The sequence below is a fragment of the Corvus moneduloides genome, chromosome 10 (genome assembly GCF_009650955.1).
Source record: "Corvus moneduloides isolate bCorMon1 chromosome 10, bCorMon1.pri, whole genome shotgun sequence".
Classification (NCBI taxonomy): Eukaryota; Metazoa; Chordata; class Aves; order Passeriformes; family Corvidae; genus Corvus; species Corvus moneduloides.
The window spans coordinates 1,855,548-1,877,438 of record NC_045485.1 but is presented as its reverse complement, the minus strand read 5'-3'; the positions used below and the strand labels follow the sequence as shown (position 1 = coordinate 1,877,438).

General features: G+C 43.7%; 1 protein-coding gene and 1 long non-coding RNA gene across 2 annotated transcripts; one reads left to right on the top strand and one right to left on the bottom strand.

Moving 5' to 3' along the window:
- The first annotated feature begins 10 nt into the window (after positions 1-10).
- LOC116448947 lies at positions 11-6,352 on the top strand. The gene is made up of 2 exons (XR_004242168.1): positions 11-206; positions 764-6,352. It is a non-coding gene; the product is annotated as an uncharacterized LOC116448947 (long non-coding RNA).
- Positions 6,353-7,858: 1,506 nt separating this feature from the next.
- Positions 7,859-19,653, bottom strand: AMMECR1L (AMMECR1 like). Its single transcript, XM_032120015.1, is given in 8 exon segments — positions 7,859-7,984; positions 7,986-8,070; positions 9,231-9,327; positions 10,297-10,387; positions 11,116-11,230; positions 11,701-11,811; positions 16,971-17,415; positions 19,432-19,653. Coding segments are annotated over 7 exon segments (933 nt in total). The 5' UTR covers positions 17,378-17,415; positions 19,432-19,653; the 3' UTR covers positions 7,859-7,957.
- Positions 19,654-21,891: the final 2,238 nt, after the last annotated feature.

Sequence of the window (21,891 nt, the reverse complement as noted above, 5' to 3'; positions counted from 1 at the left end):
GGCGGGCGGGCCTCAGGGCGGGGACGGCCCTGCCCCGGCTGAGGGCTGGGGGCGCGGCTGCTTCTGCCTCTCTCCGAAGGACCGGCGGCCGATTCTGTCCTGGGCATTGCTGAGTATAAAAGAGCTCGGTTGCTGCTGTGGGGCACTGAGAGTAAACAGCGGGAGTAGGGAGTCTGAGTGTTCTCGCAACAAAACAGCCCTTAGAGGTGTGTTTAAACTCGCTTAGCAATTAGCTCCTTTTAGAGAGGGAAAGCAGTGGGGTGCTGAATGTATGTATGTATGTATGTATGAACAGAGGGCAAATAGCTGTGGCAGACCAAGACTCTGCAAGTCCCTAACAGGAGGGTGTAGCCTGGGGGGCGGCCTCTTCTCGCAGGCAACAAGCGACAGGACGAGAGGACACGGTATTAAGATGCGACAGGGGAGGGTTAACTGAACATCGCGAAGAATTTCTTCACAGAGAGGGTGATTAGACATTGGAGTGGGCTGCCCAGGGACGTGGTGGAGTCACCGTCCCCTGGAGGTGTTTAAGGAAAGATTGAAGGTGGCACTCAGTGCCATGGTCTAGTTGGCAGGGTGGTTTTCACTCAGAGGTTGGACTCGATGATCTCAGAGGTCTTTTCCATCCTAATCCATTCTATGATCATGAACCCAAAGCCTTACAAGGCACGAACCAGGGCCCGAGAGCTGGAGTGTGGGAACACTGAGGGAAACAGTACTCGTCCTTCACACGAGCAAACTTTTCTTCTGCTTTGTCCCTTAGGAAATAACCAAAGAGCTCAAAACTGCGCTGGTGTCCCTCACCAGACTGCACAGCAGCAGCTGTTTGCCCAGGAGCACCTGAGAGTTCTGAGGCATCAGATGCATCTTCACACCAGTGGCAGCTACAACCAGCTCCATTTTGTTACCAGAACATCCTCCAGCTAGACAGCAAACCCCAACCTCAGGAAAACTGTGACTGTGCCAGAATTTCTGTCTAGCTCACTGTGATTAATAGACCTCGGACTGTAAGGAAGGAGTATTGATATCATAAATAACACACTTCATAAGGAAGGTTAATTTTCAGACTATCCAGAAATAATCTACAGACCCCTAAAAGTCATAGCCAGGCTGAAAATGAAGTTAGTTCTCCCAACACTGCCAGCAAAATAACTTACGGAGCAGTGTTTTCCCTAGAGAGCTCACATGTAAGTGCCTAACCAGCCTAAGACCCTTAAAGTAATCATCTTATCAGCCCTTACTATGTCATCCTGCACCCTTAAAGAAAGACAAAAATAGACTGTTGAAGGATTTATTATGAAACCACTCCTGTTCTCATAAACTTGTATCCGTGCCTAGGTGAATGGTTTCCTGCATGCTGGGAAAAGGAATAAATTAAAAATAATCTAGAAGAATGTGAAGAGATCAAATAATAGATTTTTAATATTTGTTATCTGGATAATGAACATAGCAGAGAAACTGATTGGAAAGTAATTTGCTAAGTGATACAAGCAGAAAGACATTCAGGAAGATGGAATGGAAATATCTTGGGGAACATCTGGCAAATTAAACAATTTCAATTAGGCTTACAAGAAAACAAGGAAATGCATGCCAGATTGAGGAGAGAAGCATTTAAAATCACTTGGAATCCTGATGGTTTCTCAAATAATCCGTCAACTCAGAATGTCATGATTCTCAGAGCAATAGGTAGCTCACAGAGGTTTCAGTTATTAATTTCCCTTTTTGTTTTCCCCCAAGGATCCATTCTACTTAAGTATATAAAACCAAGACTTTATAGGTACAGTTAAAGAGGCTATCATGAAAGATTAAGTTTATTATCACTGATGTGTTTGGTTAAGAGCAAAATAAAAACATTCCTGAATGGAAGCTGCTCTGCCCCTCCCCCCTGCCCCCCATTTAAAAAAATATTAAAAAAAATAAACTTATAAGCCCCACAGTAAATATTGTTCAGCTGCTGCAACAAACAAAACATAGCAGAATACCTGACCTTTTGTTATTTTTAAAATGCACTGGCTTCTTCCTCACTAATAATGACTGTTCTGGCATTTATCAACAAAATATGCTTAGAAAAGTGAGGTGAGCTTGATTAAAATAAAGTGAATGACTATAGGAACTTTTAGACAGCTTTACTGGTGACATCCTAAAATAAACTGACTGAAAAAAAAAAAGAATACTTGGCCAAATGTAATTTATAATGAACAAAGTCTCTAATATTCTATATTCCAGGGCAAAAAGCTTTGATCCTTGCTGGAGACATGGTACTGAGTAGCAGATTGTTAGACAGACCTATCATAGTAATTCCTATGTTGCCACAGTTTAAACACAGATCCTGTACCAACTACCTGCACCTACACAGACCTTACAAAATGCTCAGCTAACTATCTCCATGTAATCAAATGTAGGAACAACTAGCAAGGATAATTATTATTAGCATAAACCTATTTTGTCATATGCTTTCCTTCTAATTCATCAGCAGAATAAATTTGATTTTCCTAGGAGTTTTTTAGGCTTTCTGACAGTAATTGTGCCTTTTCTGTGGAGTGCCAGTGTGATAGGAGTAGATCTTTGTGGAGATAACCACCCACCGAGAGCACCATGTGCCACAGTAGCCAGCATTGCACAAGACAGGCATGATTTTCATCTGTGTACTTGAAGTATAACTCTTCAGGTTTAGGTTTTCACAGCATTTTACCTTTATTTTTACTCCATTTAAAATTATATATCCAAAACTATAATGAATGAACATGTATGAGCAAAGTAAAGTTATATTAATATCCAGTAATAAAGTCATAGTAGGACTCTGAATGCAAAGCTGCATGATCTATTCAGTTTTTAAATACATATATGACATTATCAACTGGTTGTATAATACATAATTTATGACAGAATTAATCTGATTATAAGAGCAGTCTAGCTGACCATAGAAAAAATAACAGTTCAATAATATGGATGTTGTTCAATTTGTAGAATTATATACTTGTTTTAAAGAATGTGGTAACAATACTCTTCTGTGCTTGCTGTGTTTTGTGAGTGATCATCAAACATATTCACAAGTCATCTTTTCCCAGCCTGTGGCAAAACCATCCTAGGAACTCTCCTACCATACTGTTCCATGTACTATCAGTATACATATTAATTTATTGAGTTGCATAGGAAAGTGTTCTGATTTTCATTTTTATCTTCAAGATAAAAATGGCATTTCTCAATCACAGATGAAACAGATTTCTTTTCTGTGTTAAAAAAATGCTGAAGTATTCTTCCTTTGAACTATCCTCTAGAAGTTTCTGCTAATTTTTCTGTAATTTTGTTCTAGAAGGAGGCGAGTGCTAAATGACTAATTCATTTTGTTTCTTATTTCAAACAGAAGTAACAACAAAAGAAACTGTTTCCAGGAGAATTATCCTGCTTTATATTTAGCCTGGATTGACTATTTCAGTGTGCAGTAGTCATATGTACACCCTTCTACCTGGCCTCATCCTCCCTGTGAGCTGCTGAGTGTTCCTGCAGTCACGGAATGCAACATGCATGGAAGAACTTCTGATGAAAGATTTTATGTCTGACTGATTCAATAGGAAACCAAAAAAATCAAGTAAGGAAAAGCATATGACACTAAAATACATAAATTAAGTCACTGTATTCCTGCCAACAAAACTGAGAGAATATACTTGATAACTCCCCTGGGCACATGACAGCAGTGGATGGTAGGGATATGAGCAACTTCAGAATTCACAAGGAAATTCAACTGGAATTCACCTGGAAATCCTGTTAGTCACAGCATCTGCCTCACGTTGCCTAAGGGATTGACTTTCTAGCCTTCCTAGTACCAGCACCTGAAAATAGGTTTTTGCTTTGGAGTTGCACTGAGATAAATGAGCTGCTCAGGCACATTTAAGTCAAAACTACCCTCCCCCTTGGTTTGGTTGGTGTTTTTTTTGGTCTTAGGACTGTGTATTGACATCCAGGGTTGCCCTTCCCAAGAGCCACAAGCAGAAAATGTAGCATCTCTAACTATACAGCTGCCATAGACAGAAAGTTAACAATTATCTGAAAATGTATGGAAAAAACCATGTAAACCAGAGATATAATTCAAAACTATCCTACAATTCAGTTAATCCTGTCCTGTCTCAAAGCAAATGTTAAAATAGTAAGAATCTTGAAAGATGGGTGTTTTATTCCACTGAAATAAGATTTTTACATCACCTGAGGACTATAGCCCTAAAGTATAGACAATTTGTTCTCAGTTCATTTTGGAAGACAAAACCACAAAAGAACAATTTTGAGTTTCAGAAAGATTTACAGTACTCTGTATGTATGTGCTTTATACATTCCACCATCATGGCAACTGATAGAAAGTTACTGTCAAGCAAACATTATTTAAGGATACAAAGACACTACTATGCCATTATTAATGAAATATATTTAATATTTGGTTTTAATTTTCCTCCTATTTTTCCTTGCTTTCTTACAGTGAGCCCGTTTGATTATTGGTGTTTTACCAGACAGCTGTCATCCCACTCTGGCAACCTTCCTGGTTTTGAATATGTGGTATAATTTACAGGTTTGCTACTCATACCTGTAATATATTGTTTGTCTTTCTAGATGAGAACAATTTCATCTTATCCCCCACAGAGACTGTGAGAACTCATATAAAGAGGACAGTACAAATAATCTTTATCCATTATGATTTATTCTCTACAATACTTCATTAGAGGATAGAGTTCAATTATTTACACTCAGAAATTATTATATAGGTAGGAGGCAACCAAGTGTAATATAAAGAATTGGTCTGACGTCTCTGCACTGTAGGTCAAAAGAGGTCTCCTGCTTTAAGGAAATAAATTAACCAAAAAAACCCCCAACAAAACAACATGTAGTTTCTGAATACAAACAGAAAACAGCACTAATAGTCAGTGAAGACTGCAGAGGTTTGTTAATGTACTATGAAAACAAATTATTCTGTGCAAAGGTTAAAATGAACTCTTAGATTTCCTTACAGATTTTTTTTTTGTTCTGATAAATTGTAGATATGTGATATTTTGACCATATAACATTCCCAAACTGAAATGGCTTCAGTTGAGATTGACTGTTGAACAACATGAAAAAAAAAAAATTAAGAACCTCACAGTGGAAACATTTCAACACTGACAGACTCCAGTGATCAAAGACATTCTCCTGTAGTTACTGTAAAACAAAGACATTTCATCATTGCAGTGAGATTATTTATCAGTTGTGGTTGTCATGAGAATAAGCCCTTCTAGACCAAAAGGCACTTGCTTCTAAGGATGAGCTAATCCACATCAAACCAGGTAACAGTTGTTTTGAGGAGTAGTTCTAACCAGCTGTCCCAGCCAAGCAACCACGGAGAAAATTTCAGATCAATTGGCCACTGATTTTGGTTGTCTCCATCTTGAGGGAATTCAAACTACAATTTGTTCCTAGTTCACCTCTTTCATCCTTATGCATAGCTGCCATGTAATGATCTAGAAACGGGATTATTTCCTGAGACCACCTGTCCTTGTCATACATTTCTCTGAGCTGACTTAGCTATTGACACAGTTTTCAACTGATTTTATAGCTGGACCCTTATGGGACTAAAGCTGAGAGGGCCTGTTCCTTAGGCAGCAGACCAGTGTTTCTGATCTGCCAGGTTCTCTTCTCACTGCAACAAGACAAGAACACAGTACATATTTAGAGGCATTTATGTTTCGTTGTTGTTTTTTTTTTTTTTTAACAGACTGAGTGGGGAAATAGAAGTGGGAGAGGATAAGACTTCCCCAGTCCCAAACCATCTGTCCCACTTCAGGCTTAAACCAACCAAGTTACTCAATCCTAAAATTCTGTTCTTTAAAAAAATGACAACTAACCCTCCCCACCCCACCCTTTAGTCATCCCCTAGTCAAAGAAACTGAAATCAGGAAAACACTATACACTGTTGAAGACACAGAACAGGGCAAACATCTGAAAAAGAAACAGTATAGTTGAAAAGCCTGGCACTGTATGCCTGCATGACCAGTCTCACTGAGCGTGCTCAGGGGTGAAGTTTTAGCACCATTTTTTTGCCTTTTTTTAAACCTTTTAGAAATTAAATTCTAACATAGAACACTTGAACAGTAATGAGTGTAGCCCTATGTATCATACTGTTTGACAGCTGAAACGTGAGTGGTATGCCTGGAGCTGACCCCACCCTCCCCCATCACTACATGGCACCTGGGAGAGTAATTACAAACTGGAGTGGTTTGTAACGAGACTCATTTATTCTCAGCAGCAGGAAGTCATGAAACAATCCTTTCATCTTCAATTGCTTTTCAACAATATCACAAGGGAAAAGTGGCAATTTGTAAGAATGACCCAATACGGAAGGAAAGCTGGGTCAATATTGCACCGTTATCCAGAGGAATCTCCCTCACATCTCTCTCCTCCAGCAGAACATTTCACCAACATGAAGCAAAATGGCACAAATTGTGCCTTTCTTCCTTAGGACCAGGAACAGCACCCTGCAGTTCTCAGCTTCCTACCAGCCCTATTCCCTGCCATACCAAGGCATAATTTCAGGCTTCAAACACCAGCCAATTACAACACACAAGCAGTTTCTAAAGAGCTATGCAACCAAACAGCCATGACTCTGCTATGCACTTGTATTTTCTTCCCTGATCATTACTGACTCTCCAGAAATTTGGAAAACCAACCAACCAAACCCACCTCAAATTATATTCTGAAGTCCAGTTATCTCATTGGCAGAGTGTCATAATTTAGAGTTTATGACATCCCTCAATGATGCAGCAGAATAACAACTGATAACTTCCTTTTAGAAAAGAGAATTTCTTGTGATCATCAACCACAGGAGAAAAAATACAGAATGCACATGAGTTTCATGCGGTTTGGGCAACACAAATTTCCCCACTCACTGCCTGGATGTGACAATGACTAAGCCAAGTAAGATTAATCTTAACAGCAAAACTACAGAGCTCCATTCCATAGACCTGCTACAAACTGGAACACACTCACAGCCCGTAAGATCAGTAGTCATACTGGCAAAAGTGGCTGTCCTATCAAAAGGAAGGTCCCCAAGACTGTTAGCTTAAATTAAACAAATTTCCGTCACCTACTCTCACTGGTACGACTACAGTCAATGCTCTGCAAGCCCCTCCCCAGCCCTAATCCTATCTCTTACAAATATTTGGAAACAAAACTTGGTCGTAACAAAGACTGTCCAGGGACACTCGAGTGTCTTTTCCTCTGTGTACACAGCATGTGCCATGTCGCTCTCTTACAGGCAAAACAGCATTGCATTTCATAGCAGGCTTCATCACCAAGAATCCAACCTACCAAGGATCTGAGCTTAAAGCCTTCAAGGGTTTATTTAAATAATGGATTAATTTTTCACATGTTTTCTGTCCATGAGGATGGGGTGCTATCCAGGTGTTCAACCCTCCCCAATATCATGATGTCCGCCTGTGATGCGTGGGGACTGCAATCAGCTCTCAGTACACAACAGATACCAAAGGTTAAAAAAAAATTAAAAAGAACCTAAAAAATGTTTTGTTGGACTCCGTTGCCCAGGCTGCCAGGGGAATGCTCCTACTTGATCTGGGGGGTTTCCGTAACAAACAACTCAAGTTTCCAGAGTGTCAGTAACACCCAGGAACAGATCAGTCCGAAGCAGCACTTTCACTCCTAAAGGTCTTCTGCACCTCACGACAGTTCGTAGGCATGGAGCCCCAATCCAACTGAACCCCCACTCGGAGGGAAGGCTGAGATAAGGCTTGGGCCCCTGAAGTCCTGTCACGCTCTCATCCTCCCCCCAGGTCAGTGGGAAGGCAGACTTGGCAACGGAAGCTAGCATCATAAAATGGTGCAGTAATAGAAGTAACTGGACCAGGAAGAGGAGGCATCTGCCCCGATGATGTCATAGCCGTTGGCAGCAACTGGGGAGTGGGACTGGTCATGCAGCCGTGTGTCAGGAGTAATGATTGTAGAGGGGGGGGGGCATGAAGAGTGCCATTCTGGAAACAATGCTGGCGGGAGGCCATGTACTCTGCATAACTGATTGTCACCTTCTCACTGCGGTACCTGTGGGAACAGCGGCAGGAAAATAACGTCAGACTACGCAACACAGAGGGACTGGACATAAAAACATTCACCCCAGACTCCCCTTTAGCTCAGAGCCAGTGATGACCAAGAGGAACCCACGTGTATGAATAACCTATTGAGCCTGAATTAGCTCCAGTGTCCCAAAAGATGAGCCCTAATCAAGGTGATCATAATTAAAGGGATGCCTGAAGTAGCACACAGGAAAAAAATAATCGATTTGTATTCTTTTTTACCCACGTGCAATGGGCAAAAATGGCATGAAAAGTTTGCTGGAAGAAGATTCAACTACAGTGATTAAATAACCAGTATTTCACTATTGTTTTCTTCTGTGGTTATCTCCACGTTTGAAAAGGCAGTGAAAAAAATTGAGAGGTGGGTAAAGAGAGGTTTATTATAGCTTATAAATGAGTTAGTCCATGTTGTACAATCAGAATTCACAAAATGTGAAGTTCCTTTGGAGAGACTGGAGTTTTCCAAGTTCTTCTAAAGCATGCTAAACAACAGCCAGCTACAAAGTGGTTATGAGTTGCACTAAGATCACATTACATCATATTTTAATGAAAACCTTCATCCTGTCATCTCCTGTTAAAGAAAACCCTGCACACCCACCTCATTTCTCTAGAGGTAAAGAATGACCTGATAAATTAGTGTTTCTATACAAAACCAGAAAGTCCCAATTTTTACTAACATAAAGGGGGCAGAAACCAATAGCACAGCTAGGGGTATAGAAAAGCAAGCAAATTCTGAAAACCAGCCAAATTTGAGTGTGGTTTGGTTTTAAGACAGCTGTCACCTATGAATAGCTACAGCATTCACAGATGAGCATACTGAGAAAAGGAAGTTCATTGAAACATACCGAAAAAATCAAAGGTTCTGTTTCTGATCTTTCACATAGATGGTAATACTAAAACCAGTGACACTTCTCTTAGAAAAATGCCAACTTCGATCCTGCACAGACCAAACACATTGTGCTTAATTCCATATGCATTATATGCCTAACACATGGCATTTGTGATTTGGTCTTTCGCACTGCATCTCCTCTGGAAGAGGCATAAAGACTTACATCAAGCACAAATATTTTAAATCACCCAGAAACCACTATAAAGTAAAATTAAAAGACAACAAATACATCTACTTACCTGGTAAGTTTAATTGTTTTCCTAAAATCATTGGTAATGGGAGCCTTAAAGCCACCTTTCCTGAGTAAGGAGTCTATGGTCTGGATCTGATCCCAGTCTATTGAAAAATAGAAGCAAGGCAAATTTTTCAAAATAAAAAAATGTTTCAAAACCACAAGAGATGCATAAAAAGAACTCTAGAAAAACAAACAACTAAACAGGAAACCCCGAGCTTCAGAAATCCTAGTGTTGAACTGGACATATATGGCCTGATGCATGCACACTATCTGCACATGCCTACCCCTTTAAACTCATTGGAGCTGATCTATGAAACAGTAATTCCATTTTCCATTCCATGTCTTCTTATAAAGGTCTGTGCCTTGCTACTGTTGCAGGGACCCCGAAATTTTCATCATGTGCCGCTTAGCTCCCTTGAAAATAAGATAATACTTAGCTCTTTACATAAACAAATTGGGATTGATGCTCTAGTGACAGCACAGTGCACTGCTATGTGAGAGATCAGAGTTAAAATTCCTACCTTAGTCTTTTGCCCCTGAGCCAGGAGGATGCGACCACTCCACTCTGCTAGGTGGAGGAAAGGAGGAGGCAATATTTTGAGCAGTTACCATGGTGACCACTACTCTATTTGAGTGGGAAGTGTGCTTCAGAGGGGCTGTGTTTCTAGCCCTCCTCTGGAGGATGCTACTTTAGCAAGAATGGGGAGGAAAGTGACTCTCCTGTTGGTGCTGTGCAGCGTGCAGTTATCCTAGTTGGTGGGAGAAACATAGAAGAGGAAAGATGCAATGCTGAATGAGGCTGGAAGAGCCATACTTCGAGATCCTCTATTTCTTCAGCCCTAAAATATTCTGACACTAAGATAGAGCTGTGCAAAGATATGGGATGAGAAAGGGCCAGATGAAAACCCAGCAACAACTGTATCAGGTGTCAGTTGTCAAGATTAAGCCTGGTGGTTCCATGGCACCACTATGAAGACAGCATTGTATTCCAAGCCCCAAACTGGTAGATTTAAGTTACCCAATTCTGTGAAACAATGTGTTGACATGTTTGGCTGCCATCTCAAACCCACCTTGTTCCTTAGCAACCTCAGGTAAATACGTGGCTGTGCGTTTGACACCTTTCTCATTGATGAACTCTATTCTGATCCCATGGATTCCAACCTATAGATGGAAATGAACAGCCAAATAAGAGGTGTTTGCTAGCACTGAGTCCATGACTGAGTTGTCATTCCCACAACACTGTGTATCTCTCTCTCTCTTCGGACAGTTTGGCTTTTGCCTGGATAAGGTCATTCTCTTCCCCACTCTCTGCTCTTGCCTGGCAAGTCTCACAAGTGGCTCTCTTAGCCACCCTTCCCAGACAAGCCTCACCAGTGTCCCTGCCACTTCTCCTGAGGTAAGTCTTGTCAGTTTTCCATCTCTTCTGTCACGCAAGAGAGACAAAATCTCTGCACACAAGAATGATGCCTAAAATTACCCAACTATGAAGTCCACACATATATTCTTCTTGAATGAAATACAATTCCATGTACAAGGTCCTAAAAACCATTCATACCTCTGGTCTTAACTACTTTTTATTTCCAGTTTCTATCCACACCATCAAAATACTTCCCAGGTTTTTATACATGTATTTACACCCATTGCCTATTGGGCCAAGTCCATGAATCACTTTCATGTTTCTTTCATTCGCATTCAGATCACCCCCAACCAAAAGCATACTGCTAGGCCATCCCCTTCCTTCCTTCTAATTTTCCAGCCCCATTTCTTCTATTCCCAGTCTCTTCTAACCCCATACACCCCTGTAATGAAGGAGATACATCACCATGTACTAACCCGAACCCGAATGGAACGAGAGAGTGATGCAGAGTTCCAAATGCACCTGTTCTCACCTCCCAGTCCAGGTAGTCACTGGCATCCTCAAAGTTAGTGAGGAGGGAGACAGAGCAGAAGAGTTTGGGCAGCTCCTCGCGGGTCAGGGGGGGAAATCGGCTGTCCTTAAGTGCACTAAAGGGAAGAGAAGATACATCACCCAATACAAGCACCACATTAAAGTGTCAGACGCTCAATTATCCCCCTTTTGATTATGCCTGCATGAAACGTGTTTCTCTGCTATTGCAGAGAAAGTGATTTGCATCTCTCCCTAATCTAATGAACTGTAATACCAGTGGCAAGCTTCCTGATGCTGTCCAATGCCTACTGCAGTAGGAGAGAAATTACATGATACAGATGTCAAAACTGTTGGTATGCAAGACAGATTTGACAGTAGCCTTAAAATGTCCACTGCAACTCACCTTTTGCAAAGATGTTCCATTAAATCCTGATATATCACCTCACTGTAACTATCATACACTCAGGTTTATTTCATTATGAAGTATATTACGTTGAACTATGACGATCCAACATCGTAACCTTGAATCCTTACAGACCTTCAGTAAACAAACTAATTTCGTATTCATTTCATTTTTGACAGTTACCTGGTTAATGTATATTCCCTGAGTCCTGAGTGAAGATTCATGGCTGAAAAGGTCCCGATGCAGCCACGAAGCCGCTTGTCTCGCCCCGTCTTCCACGTCACAAAGAGTGGACTGAAAAGGTAAAAAAAAAGAAACCCTCCAGCCTCTACAGATATTTGGTTGCTAAGGGGAGACAACCAAGGTGTAAAAGAGCCACATGCCTTTGCTTTCTCTCCCTCCAGTAAACCCCAGCAGGCAGGTTTGCTCACCTGCTATCTAGCAAGAACAGAACTTCATGCCCACACTCCCCACATACAAAGCCCAACACTTCCCTCCACCTTTTCAGCATATTCCCTCCTCTCCAGCAGTACTCTGGAAGTCCTCCATGGATACCTTCCTGGCCAGACTCTGTGGTGTCTTTCTAATGAGTGATATGGTTATCTGATCCCACGGATTCATTACCTGTCAGTATTGGCCTCACTTTGTAACATCCACTAGTTTACAGCAGAGCTCATATAAAAAAAGCTTTTTTTTCCTTTTTTTTTTTTTTTTTTTTTAAAGGAATAAAGAGAAATCCAGATTTTTTTTTTACTCCCTGTTATTTCCACAAGGATCTGACTTCTGGGTCCATCCCTAAGGCTCAAGCAGTTTATGTCCATTTCTTTTGCTTACCTTACATTTGATTTCTATTTACACATATTCCCTCCTGTTGAACACATACCTAAAACCCTATTGTTCCTACTCGAACATCACCTGGATGTCCACCTTCCTGTCTACCATCACAAATTTACAGGCATACTAGTAGATTCTCAAACTCAGCAGGCTCATTTCAAGCTGTTAAACTACAACTCATGATTTGGCCTTAAAGAATAACAAGTTCAGTATAATAGAGCTCTATGAAGAGATAAACAGGTAAAGATGACTGTGAAGATTAAATACAAAAAATTAACTTCTACAGAAGTGAGTGAAATTGCAAAGAGATGTAGAGAGAAACACTAAAAGGACAGTGGTGGTTGCAGCTCTACAAGAATGTCTGAACATCTGCAAAATTCTGTAAGGCAACTGATAATGCTGACCTAATTATAAAAACAGAATGAGTGATTCTGTGACTTGTTCAGAGTACAGAGTACTAAATACAAAACATCAGTCTGTGGATTTCTATTGAACTTTAAGTAATATGACAGAATATAATTTTCTGAGATTAAAAGAACATTGACAGGAGTTTTGAACCATCAAGACCGATTCGACAACATAGCTCAGACACTTTCCTCAAACTCTTGAAGCTTTTGTAAGCAATGTACCTCTGCAGCAAACCTTACCAAAAATACTAAGATACTCTATTGAGACAACAAAACCAGAATGGAGTGTGGATGGTTTCTCAAACACAGCAACAGAACTTCTTACATCTAAGTATTGAGAACATAATTTAAACATATTTTAAACTGTAGTAATAAACCAATGCCCAGTGATGTTTCTCAGAGCAACAATGGAATTAAATCCATCATAACATAAATCCATCATTCAGGATTTAGTTACCAGCTGTGACCAATGGCATAAGTAAGAGCCAAAAGAGCAATTAGCCCTTGAGTGATAAATGTGAAGGACTTTGCCCACAGAGGAAGTGGAAACACCCTTCCACACCCAACAACAACCTTCTGGTTGGCTTGACCAAGACATGGGATTTTCTGTTCTAGTTTTCCAATAACACTTCAAGGCACTTGCAGGATATCATTCCTCTACATTTTCATCTAGCTATCATATGTTGAAAGAGCAAACAGAAAAGAGTGTAGGAAAATACATTAGAAAACTTAAAAAAAACCCAAAACAAAGAGATACTAAACTTACACAGGAGATCTCTGAGAAACATTACTGTCACAAGTTCAGTAGAAATTTACTTTAATCTAATAAAATTTTGAAAGTACTGCTCAGTCCACGTGACACTCACCCCAAAGAGAAAAGGAAAGGAAGAACATAAAAAACATCACTCACAGAATACAAATCTAAGTAAATTCCCCTTCAATTCAAATTGCAGGTTCACATTATCAATTTGCCTCTTTCCCCTTCCAAAGGGAAAAAAATCCCACAACCCATCTTTCCACTGAGCTGCAACACAGCTTTACGCATCTATAATATAAGAGATATTATCAGAGGGGAGAAGATAATTGCTTCAGAAGGCTGTATATTTTAAAATACCTTAAAGCATATTTAAAACCATTTTTCATTGTGGTCAGAACAACTGAGGCATAAAAAGAGATATGATTCTGTACACATAGATAAAATTTAACTATTTTCACTGCAGAGAAGATGATGTTTCTGTCTCTGAAGAATAAATGCACTCAGCAAATTGCAGGTGCAGCTGACAATAAGCCCATTGTTCCAGAGCCCCTCCTTGAAAAGTGTTATTTCCCAGATGTACTGAGAAAAGTCACAACAATCTTTTGTCCATGTTCACCCAAGAGCATTTACTGGTACTTTGCAGCCATATCCTCAGCAGATTATGTCAACTGTTTCTTCCCCAGCCACAACATCCCACTTATATGTGTTTGATGATGGTTTTTAGGCTGAGAGGGGAATTTCAGCAACTAAAAATTAGCTTCATCAATTGCAACTACAAAGGGAATTTTAAGGTAGAAAAATAAAGTTTGTTCAAAACAGGGTTTAGCTTGTACTAGGGAAAAACCTGTTACAGAACAGATTTTATGATGAAAGTATCTTATTATTTGTCTTGCATGGCAACTAGAAACTTCCGTGGTATAGTTTTAGCACCAGTTTGTAATACCTACTATTAAAAAATCAGACTGAAGTACAAAAGTGGAAAAAGTAACCAATTAACTACTTGCACAAGTTCCAAACTGTAATTACTTGGAGTAACCTGAATAGCAAAGGGGATGTTTTCTTGCTTTGCCAAGTTCATTCAGACATAACTACAAGTCTTGCAATGCCACCATTTCTCCATTGATCTGTGACCATCACTGCTAACACTGGAATAAGGGAACCTTACTTCACAGGTATCTGCCAGCTCCATAATTCCCATCAAGAGTGTTGTCCATGTGCACATCCCCTCAGGCTGGTAACTGAAATTCATGGTGGTTTTCAATTCATCACCCCGTAACTTGCATGTTATTACACTGTTTATGCCAAATCCTGACCTTCACACCCACTTTTATCTTTAAGGTTCAGCACCAGTTTAAAAACCAGTTTAAGAACAGGCTGTGCCTCTTTCTATTCAATCAACAGCCTCTTCTCTGTTTGTCCAGAGACACTTGCAGTATAAACCTTTGTTTTGTCCAAAGATCTCTTACACTGACATTAAGTATGTCACAAAAGGCCACAATGCAAATTATTTCTGTATTTTTACTTTGTGTACTCTTGTATTTGATAACATTTGGCTTGAAGTTCATTACATTACTGTCTCAAGTGGGACAGTTCATCCTTGTGTGCTGCTCTCCAAGAGAGCAAACCCCAAGCTTTTCCCTGGGGTACCTCCAACTGTTTCCTGGAAGCAACAGCATACATGCTGAAACACAGGGAAATCCAGGTAAGCATTTGCTGACAGGGGAAGAGAAGGGAAGGGCTGGTTATATTTTGTTGGTGTGCTGATCTAAAAGACTTGTAATTATGAGCACAGAAATAACCAATGAACAAATTTTAACTTTTCAAATCTGGGCATAAAATTCAACCAGCTGCTATTCCCCAAAGGACATCCTTTTTGAAACTAGTCTACAGAAAAAGCAACGAAATCCAGCCAGAAATCTCCTCTGACACCAAAAGAATGCAGCTCTATAAAACCATCTCTCTTACCGGCTTAGCAGAACAACAGCAAATAACCCTTTGCATTCCAAGCGACAAAATAATAAGCAGACTAACATAAAATGTTCTCTGACTAACATAAAATGTTCTAAAGAGAGCCTACTTAGTGTAGGTATGAACACCAGAAATGTTTCAGCCTGGGGAGTCCCTGGAACTATTTGATATCCTAGTCCAGAGCATTTCTCTATTCATTTATATTTACAGTATTAAACAGCTTACTCTGTGGCAGCATTCAGAACATGTATCCATAATCCAGCTTGAATAATAACTGCATGGAAGCACAGCCTACATCCACCCTGACAGCAGTAAGGTGGGCAGTCACTGAATACACAGAGAAAGGAAGTCCTTGACCTGTTTAAGCCATTGTTCCTTACATCAATTTAAAATTCATTAACTTAAATTAAGGATGCCAGCAACTTTTTCTTTTACCTATTGTTCTGGAGGAGGCCCCTGGAGGAGTGTCAGAAGGTCCATCTGTCACTGATCTTTCCCATATAATTCTTTCAACCAACATTTTAACAACATTAACATTTCCACACCTACACAGTCAACCTTCAGATAAACATCAGCTAAATCTCACCAAAGGAAACAGCTTCATAAATCCTTCTCCTCACTTCTGCTCATACACATCTTCTTTCCTCCTAACCTTGGTATCGTCCTTGAAAGTTAACTCTCTTGGCAGTGCTGGGTTCATGGCTGGACTCAAAGGTTTTTCCAACCTAAATGATTCTACGATTTCTTTGCACATTGCTCAACTAGCACTATCTCCCTAACACATCTTCTATAACTGGTAATTTTTAGATTCCCCTCCCTGCTAAACCCATTCACTGGACAGCTGAAGACTCCTGTGAGTGTCCTTGTCCAATCCTCACCAGCCCAGCATTTGTTTCAGGATGAACTGGAAACTTGTTTCAACTTCTTACTTTATTCCCTTTCCATTTGCTTTGCAGAAGGAAGTCTCCTCCCTTTTCCAACTCAGTGTCTCACATTAGAAGCTGGAGCTTCTTCAAGTTAATGACGTTATTTAACTTTTTTTTAGTACAATTTTATAGGTGGCACTGCTCAGTTAATTTTTTGCAGAGGAATCTACTTACAAAGAAGGGGGCAAACTTCACCAGAACATTACCATGAAGTGGGTTTGCATTCCACCCCAAAGAACACAATGCCTCATGGAACACACCAGACTGTGAGCTGAAGAAGCACCACACCTCTTCGTTCTTTCTGTAGAGCTAAGCATGTTCTTTCTCGAAGGACACTCTCTAAAGCTCACTCATGTCCACCAACAGACAATACTTTAATCTTTTGTGCACTTACAGTGCATCATTTTGTTTCTGGCAGACAAAATAAGGAGCAGAATGCCCCCCTTTCTTCCTGCACACCACTTCTCCCACTCCCCAGAGGAAACCCTTCACCCTTCCCCAACCAAACCACAGCTCTGGAAGCTGTTTTCCAGCTTTGCTCCCACATAAGGATGTACTCACTAGGGGTCATTGGTAAATCGAGGAAGCCGTGGCTGAGGGAACCCGTAGAGATGACAGTAGAGTACATCAAAGCAGTAGCAGCACATCTCTGCTGTCACCACCAGGTTCTTGGTGCTGTTGGCAGTTCCATTAGGCCGAGTAAGTGGGCTCAGAGCTCCTGAAGTGGGATTCATTCGAGTAATTGGGGAATTTCCTGGGCCCAAAGTCAAGTCAGATACGTTCTCCCTTCCATTATTCCCATCTGTATGCTGGTGGTTCTGAAGAGGACCTGAACTGGAGCTTGGTACAGTTGTGGTCTGATTCCCATGACTGTGCGTTCCACTCCCAGACAATTTGGGCTTCTTCACCCCACAACAGCCAGCTGCCAGCTTGGGCTCAAGTGGAGGAACACAGCGTCTTTTTCCCATCCTGCTTCAAAACTCGCTGCCTGGAGCACTGCAGAACCCTGGCATGGAGGGGTGGGGAGAGGGGAGAAGTATTACACAAAGAGTTACAGGTGAAAAACCAACAGCTGCTTCCTTGCTTCTGTTACAGAGGAAGAAAACCCTCCAGCACTGAAGAGAGTTCAGCAGAATGGGTGTTTTCACACATAAATTGCAAGAGTATGGACACAACATGCATGCAATCACACTTTCCAAGTTATTGATAAGGTGTACTGAACACTTTAATAGGTGGCTCAAGCAAAAAAAACCATAACTATACTTCCCATAAAAAGAATAAAACTGTGGGAAAACAGAAAAAAAAAGACTTGGGACTACAGATACATCCTATCCACTACTTTTCCAGCTCACCCCTTCCTCCTCAGTCAATGCCTGCACCAGTGGGAAAGAAGTGCATTTCTCCTCCCTGCTCCCAAGAGGAGAATGACAGCAGCCCAAAATGACACCTCTGGGGTTGGACTCCCAGAGGTGTTGCCCTTGATTTAGCACTGGCAAGATCAAAGAGGAGCTAAAAGCACTGAAACCATCATTTTCTAAACTACAGACTATTTTCCACACCACAAACTGGAAACTGCATTTGCTTTCCAGGACTGGGTGAATCAATACAGCTCCCAAATAAACATGCAGGGGGTACAGGCAAGACGTGCATGAGAGGAAGAGCTGAAGCCAGCGCAGTCTGAACAGAGGAAAGTCACAATAGCAGGAAACAAGTATGGTATAAAAAACCCAACAACTCAAAACAGTGTTATGCCTGCAAAGAAGAGAATAGCAGCTCATGCATCACAAGAAGGGGAGGAACAAACACAGGCAGGAAAGGCTGTGCAGACAGAGATGAACAAACATGATAGGCAAGGATTACAGGTCAGTGGTAGGAACTTAAACACCAACATCAACACGAGATCTGAATACACCAGGGGAGAGAAAACCAGGAGCTCAAAGCACAGGCACATGAGTCACAGAGAACACCACGGGGGACTGAAGTCACACTCAGCTCTCATGAGTACCAGGGTACTACTGTAACCACCAGAGCAGCCCTCCAACCCTCCCAAGCTGAAAGCACAAACACAGTACTGGGGGGTGAGGGATGACACGCACTAACATTCAGGTCGTGACAACTGCCTCCCTCCTCTGCACGTGCAAACAGTGTAAACTTTATTCATGAAGTTTCATCAGTCGTAGCAGGAGTCACAGGACTCTGAACTTAACCAGAACTGCTGTAAGTGGTGTTGAGAGGTGCACCTCTCAATACAAACCACGCATGCCTGCAGTGCTTGCTCTGCTTAGGAATCCTCACCTGAAGGTTTTAGAAAGACCGTAAGGAACAATTTATATGACCTAAGGAAAATGATAATTTTTTCTTTGATCTCTATTTTGCAATAGTAATAAAATTTAAAAAAAGAAGAAAAAGAAAAAAGAAACCAAACCAGGCAAAAGAAAAGCGTAACTTTGACAAAGCGATCATGTAAATTGTTCAGTGCCTATTAAAAGTAATCCGCTCTGGCTCTATGAGGGTGCTGAGCCCTACGAGCCTTCCCCAATTACCACTGAAGGCTCAGCCGCATTGAGGAGGATAAATCATTATTTATTTATTCGGAAGCACAACACTTGATTCAAGATCGGAGACGTGGCAGGGGCAGAGGGGAGCTTCCCTCTCTTCTCCCCTCCTCTGCAGTAGGGGCCTAACAAAGGCGGCCACTCGGTCCCAGCCCCGCTTCCCGGGAGCGCCCCGCGGGCGGGCGGGGGGCACACCGGGGCACCGCCGCGGCGGGACGAGCCCCGGGCTCCCGCACACAAACTTTGCGGGGTGTTCGGGGGGGTCCCGCAGCCCCGCCGGGTCCAGCCCGGGAGACCCCGGGGACCCCCCGTGCCCCCGGCCCGAAGCCCCGAGCAGCACCGGGGCCGCCAGGGGGCGCCGCGGAGCGGGACCCCCCCTGCGGCCTCCTCCAGCCCGGGGCGGGCGGGCGGACCACGGCGCCCCCCTCCACCACTGCCTTCCTCACCCCCCCGGGGGTGTCACCCACCTCCTGCACCCGTCCCGGCTTCTCCTCCGCCTCAGCCCCGCCGCCGCCGCTGCTGCCCCGCAGCCTTCTGCCGCCTCATGGGGCCATGGGCCTGGGCGAGGCTCCCCGGAGAAGCGGGCCCGGCGGGCGGGGGAGCGGGCAGGGCCCGCCGCGGCCGGGGCTTCCCGGGGCGGCCGGAGGACCGGAGCGAGGCCGCGGGCAGATCCGCCGCTATCCCGGCAGCCTCCTCCTCCTCCTCCTCCTCCCGGCCGTGAGGTAATGAGGGACGAAGACTCATAGTCCGCCAGCCTCCCGGCGGCGCCCAAACAACCAAGGCCCATGGGCGGGCGTTCTGCCCCACGCGGGAACCATAGAGACGCGCGCTTCCGCGCTCTCCCGTCACGTGAGCACCGCACGTGCGGGAACAAACAGTTCCGGGGGCGGGGAGGCATCGTCACTCGGCAGCGCCGCGCTGCCATTGGCCAGCGGGGCGATGACGGCTTAGGGGGAGGGGCGCGAGCTGGGGAGCGTCCATTGCGCGGCTCGAAGAGGGGGAGTCCTTTCTTCCCTCTTACTCCCTCCTCTCCCCCCCCGCTGCCCGGAGCGCTGGTTGGACCCGGAGCGTTGAGGGCCGATCGGCGTGAGGGGGGAGCGGCGCTCCGACCCGGCCCTGAGGGGGGAGCGGCGTTCCGACCCGGCCCTGAGGGGGGAGCGGCGCTCCGACCCGGCCCTGAGGGGGGAGCGGCGTTCCGACCCGGCCCTGAGGGGGGACCGGCGTTCCGACCCGGCCCCGAGGGGGGGGAGCGGCGCTCCGACCCGGCCCTGAGGGGGGACCGGCGTTCCGACCCGGCCCCGAGGGGGGGGAGCGGCGCTCCGACCCGGCCGTGAGGGGGGAGCGGCGTTCCGACCCGGCCCCGAGGGGGAGGAGCGGCGCTCCGACCCGGCCGTGAGGGGGGAGCGGCGTTCCGACCCGGCCCCGAGGGGGGGGAGCGGCGCTCCGACCCGGCCCTGAGGGGGGACCGGCGTTCCGACCCGGCCCCGAGGGGGGGGAGCGGCGCTCCGACCCGGCCGTGAGGGGGGAGCGGCGTTCCGACCCGGCCCCGAGGGGGGGAGCGGCGTTCCGACCCGGCCCCGAGGGTTAAAAACAGCTTCGGCCGTCGGGACGAGTTTAGTCATAGCCGCGTGTAACATAGGGTTGTGGCAGGAGCCATAAGTAGCACAATGGCAGCAACGCAAAAATTACTTTAGTATTTCCAGCTTCCAATGGGGCACCCAAATCCTTCCCTCCACCCTTCTTCACAGCACCATAAAAACCAACGCAGAGACGTAGTTACTTCATCAAAGGTTTTAGGACATCTTGTAAAAATAGAAGCACTGCATTCCACCCCGAGAGAATTCTCTGACAGCGGGTGGTTTGGAGTAGGTCAGTGGACGGCACAGGGTAGGGAGGCAGGGCAGTGTGGCTGTACCAGGTGCGCTTGGTGAACGTAAGGGCTAATTAACCACAGCGCTCATTCCTAATTCCCTTCCACCAACACGGGTGAAACGCCCGGGCAAAACGAAGAGCAAACTTTGCATAGCCCAGAGTACCCGCACTGCACATTCAACCCCAAGAGACAAACGGGCTGAACTCCTTCAAGACTGCAAAATGGAATTTATGCCGATCATTTCTGATCCAAGCTTAAGCAATAAATAAGAGGCATAAAAATGTGAATTGGAGAAATGTGGTTGAATGTCAGTGATCTTACTTTCTCTTGTAGAATAGAATCACAGAATGGTTGGGGTAGGAAAGGAACTTCAAGCTTGTTGTGTTCCACCCCCTGCCATGGGCAGTCACACCTTCTACAGTTTACTCGTGGCCTTCAACATTACAGAATCTACATGGTTTCCACAGCACAAGAGCAGCACTGTCATTACTGCCATTCTAAGGTATTGGACAGCATCATCCTTTTAGTCTAGATGGCAGGCAGCCTTGAATGCCAACTTATGAAAAACTAAGGTTACAAAGAATCAGGTCAGAATACTTGGAAGAACAGAACAAGTTCCCAACTTTTGCAGTGCTGAAAACAATCCTTCCCTCCCTTCTTCCCCCCAAATACCTCTCTTTGCTGGTAATGCCTTGGATTGCACCTAAAATCCTTTTGCCAAGATATGAAACAGTTCCCAGCGCTGCAAAAGTCCACTTCATAATCACCAGCGAGCTTCTTGCCGAGTCCTTAGGAACCTGAGAGTGTTGGCACTGTGTTTTATTACCCTGACAACATCAAACAAATACTTGACCAGTTGTGCACGTTCTTCTCTTCCTGAAGGACAAGAAATGCGAGATGATAGCAGCACTTTAATTCCCACCTTTTCTAGTCTTACCTCTGCTTTTAATTTCAACATACACACACAATTACTGTAACTTCGGTATTAGGAAAGTTAATGTCATTATATTAGAATTGTATCTTTCAATGGAAGTGGTTTCATTTGAACAAGCAA